Raw genomic sequence first — 8,494 nt, 5'->3', positions numbered from 1 at the left:
TCATTCTTGACGCGGATACTTTTAGCTTCACAACAAAAAAAAAATTAATAAAAAATATCAATGTATGCTCATTTGATCGCATTTTTAAAAACGTACCAATAGATGGCCCACCCTGTAGTAAGAGTCGAAACGTAAGCAGTCCTCTTCATGATTGGTGCCGCCATTTTTTGAGTTTGTTAATGTGTTAGTGAATGTAAGTGAATAGGTGAGAGCAATTTTTATAGATGCAGTTATAGGTATCATGTTTTTCAAGATGATGACGCCAGGGCGGATGTTGTTTCGCTTCGGTCTGAGTTAATTATTTTAAAATTATCGCCAGTCTAATATTGGTCGTATTGACCTCCTTCTTATTTTTTCAAGGGCAAGTGTCGTTTATTAAAAGAAGAATAAGAATTATTAACCAGTAAGACTGAAACATGACGTCCTTGCGGTTTTGTGTCTCGACTCTTACTGAGTGACTCTACTTTTAATGATTTGCCAGACCGCCGAAGAGGAGCTACGAGTGCATGAAAATTTCTTGGATCTGTCCATGGTGGAAGAAAACTTCCATCATGAATCTGTCGGGAAATCGAATCCTGGTCCTCTAGCATGATAAACTTGCACGCTGTCCACCAATACAGCACTAAAAGTTTTCAGAAATATCTCAAAAATATTTCAACTAAAAAGTGAACATTTCATAAAAATTGCGAAATATGTTTGCAACATTTCTGAGACAGCTTTAATATAGCAAAATGCCCGCGATTTTTGTATGAAAGCTGGAAGGTTGACGAAATTTATAGAAAAAAATCTGCAATTTTTTTTTAATATTATCAAAGAAGTTTCAGTCATTTCTAATACTACAAAAATAATATTCAAATATATACTTATATCAAATATATACTATACATGTATATACTTGATTGATCTTAAATAATATTTAAATTTATTATATCGACATAATAAATTTGAATATTGTTTAAATATCAATTAAACATATATTTAAATATAATTTCTAAAGTACTTAAAATTTATTGAAAGTTTTGTGATCTGGTCACAGATTACAAAACTTATTGAAATAAACTTAAAGTATTTCTCAAAAATAGTAATTATATCGCCAACTATTTTGATTAATTAATCACATTATATGGATAAGCACTCATACATAATCATTATTAAAAATCACACTTACAGTTTCCACACAATATCATTATTCATATACAAAAGTTTTTTCGTAATTAAAGTAGAACAAATCACAATAACATCAAAATAACGTTAAACTGAATTACGATTGATCAAAAAATGACTTTTAGTAAACATTTTGGAGCCATTTTAACATTATAATCATTTTTTGTTCTGTTTAAATATATTTTTCAATTTATTGCATATGATAGATTTTAGTAACATTTCTATTAAAACATTTCATATGATATATTGCAGAATCCTTTCAGAATTGTTGCATATGAGATGTGAAAGATTGAAACGTTTCTGAAAACTTTCCGCAATAATCGATGCTGTATGGGCATGCTATGCTCTAATTAGCATACTATAAGTTTTATAATTATTGTCCAAATTTTTTTCGGTTTTAATCAGATCATCTTCAATGAACACTTAGAAAATTCATAGAATCGTACAAACTTAGTCAAAAGATTTGGATAATAATTATAAAAATAATACGATAATTAAATTGAACTTACAGGCTCGTTATCTCTTGTTTCACTTAATTAATTTTTCTAATTCTCTGAGCCACATTTAAACTGATTTCTTAAAAATAAAAATAAATTGTATCATGGACTTTGTGAAGAAATACGATAAGATTAGATTCGAGTTAGGAATATTAGAACAAATAATTCGTTTTTTAAAATAATTAAAATAGTTAAAATAATTAAAAAAGGAGATATTTTATAAAAGCCAATTGAGCAAAATTTGTATTAAAACGTAAAAAAAAAGAAATAATTAATGCACAAAAAGATAAAATAATAATAATTTTTAGTTTTGTTGTTTTATACACATATGTATTTTGAATCGATTTTAAATTTGCTAACACGATTTTTTGTTAAAAAGTTCATCTAATTGAGAATATAAGTCATAAACTATATCTAATTTTTCTAACTTTTGTTGAAATGTCATACCTCGATATTCGTATGCATCGTCACCAACTCTTAAAAAGAATCGAATTTATATAGTTACAGTTTATTTTTTAGTCTGAAATTAGAACAGAAATAATAGAAAATATGGCACAGAGTTTTGAGAGTTATAATCAATCATTGTTAACAAAATATTCGGGAAAAGATTTAATCCATATTGACGCGCAAATAACAATTTGGCATATGTTCTTGCATATTGCTGAACAGAAATAGAAATTGATAGAATTGGCTTCTACTACTCTGCTAGAGACATAATAAATCTTCCGATATATTATAGGTATGGACCATAACATTGTACCACCAGGTTTTTCTCTACCTGGAAGTATAACTGGATTCCCAGTCGCATCTTCTTCCAATGAAGTAACAATGCAAATACTAGAAGCATTAGATGAGCATACAATTCGATTAGTGTTTACTGTACCTCAAGTCTTAGTGGGACTACATGGAAGAGTCGAGCTACAATATACCAGTGATAAAACGTATGTATTGAAATACTGCATCAAATTATGTAAAAAGATCTTTTCGAATTTCATGGGAGAGAGAGAAAGAGAGAGAGAGAGAGAGAGAGAGAGAGAGAGAGAGAGAGAGAGAGAGTATGCGGAAAATATTTAAACTTTAAACTTTAAAGTTAAAAAGTTCAAGAAGAGCAAAGAAGTTCAGAAAGAATAATAATTTTAAATATTTATCTTGTGTAGTAAATTACCTATATTAAAATAAGTAAGGTATTAGTATACATTATGTTACCTTACACACAATTTAAATAATTTTTTTGTACAACTACTTTCAACTCTTTGATTTTTGGCAATTAAATAAAGATTTGCACCATAAAGATAAAGTTCCGTCTTTTATGGTTTACTAATCTATTCTACTATGCATGCAGGCATTTTGCTGAATGCCGAAAATAATATATGTACTATGCTTTTTATTTTTTCTTTAATTGAATGTCTAAAGTGAGTGAATTGAATGTCTAAATTGAAACTCTAAAGTGAGATACAATTGAAGTACTATTTCATCTTGTTTCACTAAATATGTTTATAGTACTTTTGTAATATCAGTTTGATAACTTGTTATAGAGAATTTTACTTTAAATTCTGGATTTAGATATCTATCTAGATATCACTCTTTTACATTTTTCTATATGAACTGATTTTTCGTAAATGAAAATGGAGAACAATCGTTAATGATGGAACTTCTCAAACTCTATTTTATTTGTGACATGGAATACGAGATATTCATTTTCTATATCTCTGAATATCTTATAAGAATAATAAAATTTCTTGTTTTATAGAAATTTCGATCCATCCACGTGGAAAGCACAAGTGTTTGCGCCTCCTAATGACTTAATCGCAACACCCCAACTTGAGTTTGAATTAGGTGATCTAAAACCGATGACTGAGTACAAAGTAAAAATTACGGTGAAATTGAAGGATTTAACAAATAGTCCAACCAGCAAAATTTACAATGTGCGTACATTAGAAAAACGTGTCGAGGTAACAACTCTGCCACCACAAATACCAATTGACGCCGAACTTAGAATAGCGGAAACGAATTCAACCTGGGTTAATGTTATATGGAAGAAATTCACGGAATACGAATTGCAATTCATAGACGGTGTTCAGCTGAGATATAAAGAATATGATAGTAAAGTTTATGCAGCAACACCATTGATCCATCGTGCAGTAACGAATTATGTAATTGAAAACCTGAAACCATTAACTACATATGAAGTTGGTATTTATTTTATACCGTTCCCAGGACAATTAACAGAATTAATAAGCGAAAAAACGGTAAAGTATTTTAACAATAATTGAAATTATCTGATATTGGCGATTTAATTATTACTGAAAATATTTTGTGGGATGCTAGGTTTTTCACAAATAATCAAATCTCTCTCTGTAAAGCTTTTTAATTTAAAAAAATTTTTTTTAATAATAATCATTTGCATCATCTGAATATGCTATTATTTATAATAATCATAAATATGAAAATTCAGAGAAAAACATTTAACGGTTACATAATATTAATTCCATGAAATAAAATGACATAACCAAAAGGAATATTAATGTTAAATTACTATCTATTGTAGTTTCAGGTAACTACGTTTATGGAACCAGATCCCTATTCCTTCGATGTAAAAGTTGAAATTAAAACTATTAAATCAACGGACGTAGAAGTATCCTGGAGTGGTGTGCCTTATCCAGAAGATAAATACGTGAATATTTATCGTGCAATTTATCAGAGCGACACTGGCAAAGAAGACACTAGTACCTTCAAAATTGCAAAAAGAGATTCTCATGCTAAAACTGTGATCAATGACCTAAAACCTGGGACTAGATACCGATTATGGCTTGAAATCTATTTAACAAATGGCAGAATAAAAAAAAGTAATGTGCAGGATTTTATCACTAAACCAGGTGTTCTCTTACCGATTACCGTGGCTCAACAAGGTAACAATATTCATATAGACAGACGTACACAAGGTGTTCCGTAATTCACCCGACACCCGCTCGTATCAACGTAGAATGGACTAAACTAACAAGGGGGACACCAAGTGGTGGGGTCGAGCATTTTAATGCGCTTTTTATAGGCTGTTTTTGAGCGATAAAGAAACCATACGTGTCCGGCCGTTTCAGTCATTGGCCCATAGTTTTCAAAAAAATTGATTGTTTAAATAATTATTATATATGTAATAATTTAAAAAACGTACTGTATAAACGAAAATATCAGTATTTTTATTTTTATTTTAACTTAATGTTATTAGTTTTAATTACTTTTTGATTGTAATGAAATTTCATGAAATTACATATTAGTATTACATATAGATAATTAAACACTCCATTTATGGAATATTTATTATTATCATCGTTATCGTCGACGTTGTTGCTATTCACATGAACGCATAAATAAGATTATAATGAAAACTGTTACAGTTTCTGATGAAATTAGAAATTGGAAGTTATGATTAGGAACAAGTAAATCATATGTTTGTAATCTTCTTTTGATTAACATTAATCGATTTATGAATAATAATAGAAAACTAATCTTGTTTTATGGATGTACATTGTACAGGATGATATAAATAATAAAAACAAGAAAAATATAAATATTTATTGCATTGTGAACATCTTATAAATAAATTTTTGTTGCAGACACAATAACTTTTTCTAATATCTGGCGGAAAATAGATTTGATTGCCATTATGAAAATAGCTTCTTTCAAGAATTTTAATCAGAACCATATTTTTCATTCTAAAACGAAATTCATTTTAAAATTCATTTGTAAGATGTTCACAATGCAATATTTATGTTTTTCTTATTTTTATGATTTATATCAGCCCGTACAATGTACGTCTACAAAACACGATTAGTTTTCTATTATTATTAATAAATCGATTAATGTTAATCAAAAGAAGATTACAAACATATGATTTACTTGTTCCTAATCATAATTTTCAATTTCTAATTTTATCGGAAAACTGTAACAATTTTCATTACAATCTTATTTATGCATTCATATGTGAATAATAATAATAACGATTATAACGATGATAATAATAAATATTCTTTAATTGTCTATAATATGTAATTTCATGAAATTTCATTACAATCAAAAAGTAATTAAAACTAATAACATTAAATTAAAATGAAATTTATAAAGATACTAATATTTTTATTTATATAGTTTATACAGTACGTTTTTCAAATTACTACAATAATTATATAAAAAATCGATTTCTTCGAAACTATGGGTCAATGGCTGAAACGGCTGGACATATATCGTTTTTTTTTTCACTCAAAAACAATCTGTAAAAAGCGCATAAAAATTCCCGACACCATAACCTGGTATTCCTGGTATTCTTTGTAAGTCAAAAAGTGCTCTACCATTTTGCAATTTTCGCAATAATAACAAGATATTAATTACTAAAAATTGTCGAATATTGTTCTTCAATAATTTTTTTCTCAAATACTATTAACTTTACAGAAAAACAGCAAGAGAGAAAAATTGTTTATTTTCTTCTCATAAAGTTCTGAGAATTTTTTCAGAATTTTTTCAAAATTTTTTAAGGCAATGCTAAAGTCGTCTGTTTTATCGATTCAGGGACTTTTTTTAGATAGATAGATAATTTGGTTTATTGGCTTGACACAGGTAAATACAGACATTTTACAGTAGTTACATATAAGATAATACATGAAGATTGCGCTAAGAAACTTACTCTAATTACAAAAAGGAAAAAATAAAAAGGTCCTTATAAGTCGAATTGATACTCTAGAGATATATAAATGTTTAATCTATTTTAAACCTGGACAGAGTATTAAGAAGAGAAGTTTACAGACAAGATACGCAATTAATAATTATAATAAACTTTAAGAAAAGAAATAATATATGAATAAATAACAGATAAACGTAACTATACATTTTCTTCTTCTCTTTATTACTTTTTTTTCCTATTTTAATTTTGTAAAAACTAATTAGATTGAAGAGTGATTGAGAGATTGTTTACTAAATATTCAACTTACATTCATTAAAGAAATCGGTGATTTCAATTTCTTTGATTTCATTCTTTTTAGGATTTCCCTGAAATCAACAGGAGTTTTAATTCTTAGCTTATTGAATTTCTCGACCAGACTTATTCTTGCTGTATTATACTTTACACATTCCCATAGAATGTGGTTTTCATTCTCGACAAGTCCACAAAAACACAAATCGCTATCTTATATCTTAAATCTGTAGAGGGAGTGCTTTAGCGCGTTATGTCCGCTGCGGAGACGATTAATTGTAACAACCGCTTTTCTGCCTAAAAGGCTGTTGAAGAAGTAAGATTTCGATGATAGAAGGAAATAGTACTTAAAATAGCTCCTTTGTTGGAAATGCATGCTCTATGATTCAGGGAATTATCATTATCTTTAACACATTTGTTTCTGAAAATATAGATCAAATCTGAATGAGAGACCTCTACTTTGAATAGTGGGTCCTCCACGACGACTTTCTTAGCTAATTCATCCGCTTTGTCGTTACTTTTAATACCATTGTGAATCGGAACCCACACCAGCCCTATATTTTTATTTTTTTCTTTACATTCGAATAAAAGTTTATTTAATTCTTGGATTAAGTATGATTGGTGCTCAATTCCTTCATATTTAGAAGAGCTAAGAACACTTTTAGAATCTGAGAAGATTATAAAGTCAGATAGTTCAGAATTTAATATGTTTAACAGCTGTAAGTAAAGCTTCTGCTGAAGATATTGATGTCACATCGAAAAGTTTGTATTCGGTTGTAAAATTGTCATTGCGACCTCAGTTTGCTATACCCACATTCCAGTTGCCGTCGCTACTTGCTCTAGAGCCATCTGTAAAGATTGCCGTACTTTTGATTATTTTCTCTTGAAACAAGTTCAGGAAATATTAACGTTCTTTGCTTCCTTGATTGAAACATTACTTTTTAAGTCTATATTAATTGTGTTTAGTTGGTATTTGAAATCGAGTAATAGAACTTAGGAGAATGGGACTTGTATAAGAAATTCGCGAGTTACCTCCTCATAAAAACTAATTATTAAGGCCTTATTAAAGTTATTTTTATAAGTAAAGTGGCTGGAAAAATTACTGATCTCTTCTAGGATCTATTTAATAACGGAAAATTTTTCGAGCCAGGCTCCCGAGGAAAAATTTATAACTCAAAAATGCGAATTTATATGACAGCGTTAATACTTTAGCTTCGCTAATAATAATGTTAATAGGAGTGGATTTCATGTATCCCAAACCAAGTCGCAAACATTTCAACTGGATTTTTTCCAGTTTATAAAACGCTGTGGATTTGCACGGTAATATCAAGAAGTCTCTATACTCTATTCTGGCTCTAATTAATGTCTTATACAAAATAAGCATAGTAGTCGGGTCGGCTCCCCATCAAGTTCTTCTAATACAACGTAGAATACGAATAGGAATGTCGCATTTTTTAACAATATGAGCAATATTATTGGAGATTCATTTTAATTGAGACATTTGTCCAAAATTAGTCCTAACTTAACATGGGAGAACGGCTTGACAGCAATGTTATCCACTCTAATTACTAAGTTATTTGTTGGTAAATTAGACCTATTAAAGATAACTAATTTACATTTCTCCGGTGATATATGTAGATTTTTATTAGCCAGTTCAACAGACAGATTGTTTACTTGTTTTTCTAACACCTCTAAACCTGCAGCGATCCGACTACCAGATGTGAATAATGCCAGATCGTCTGCGAATTTCAAGATCTTAACTTCTAGAGCGACCAACTTGTCCAATTTGTTACTATAAATTGTAAATAGAGTAGGGTTTAAAATGCTACCTTGAGGGAGACCTTTCAAAGTGAGACGACTAATATTACCCGGG

General features: G+C 29.1%; 1 protein-coding gene across 2 annotated transcripts in view; it reads left to right on the top strand.

Annotated features, from left to right (window-relative positions):
• The window catches only part of LOC108755735 (putative epidermal cell surface receptor), a 70,720-nt gene that overhangs the window by 55,065 nt on the left and 7,161 nt on the right, over positions 1–8,494 (top strand). For both annotated transcript variants that reach the window (XM_018498940.1, XM_018498950.1), the window contains exons 9-11: positions 2,401–2,602; positions 3,412–3,910; positions 4,210–4,570. In XM_018498940.1, coding sequence (XP_018354442.1) covers positions 2,401–2,602; positions 3,412–3,910; positions 4,210–4,570 — 1,062 coding nt within the window. The remainder of the gene's footprint in view (positions 1–2,400; positions 2,603–3,411; positions 3,911–4,209; positions 4,571–8,494) is intronic.

This window comes from Trachymyrmex septentrionalis, unplaced genomic scaffold (genome assembly GCF_001594115.1).
Source record: "Trachymyrmex septentrionalis isolate Tsep2-gDNA-1 unplaced genomic scaffold, Tsep1.0 scaffold126, whole genome shotgun sequence".
NCBI lineage: Eukaryota > Metazoa > Arthropoda > Insecta > Hymenoptera > Formicidae > Trachymyrmex > Trachymyrmex septentrionalis.
The sequence above is the reverse complement of the archived record's forward strand: the minus strand, read 5'-3'. Positions and strand labels throughout refer to the sequence as shown.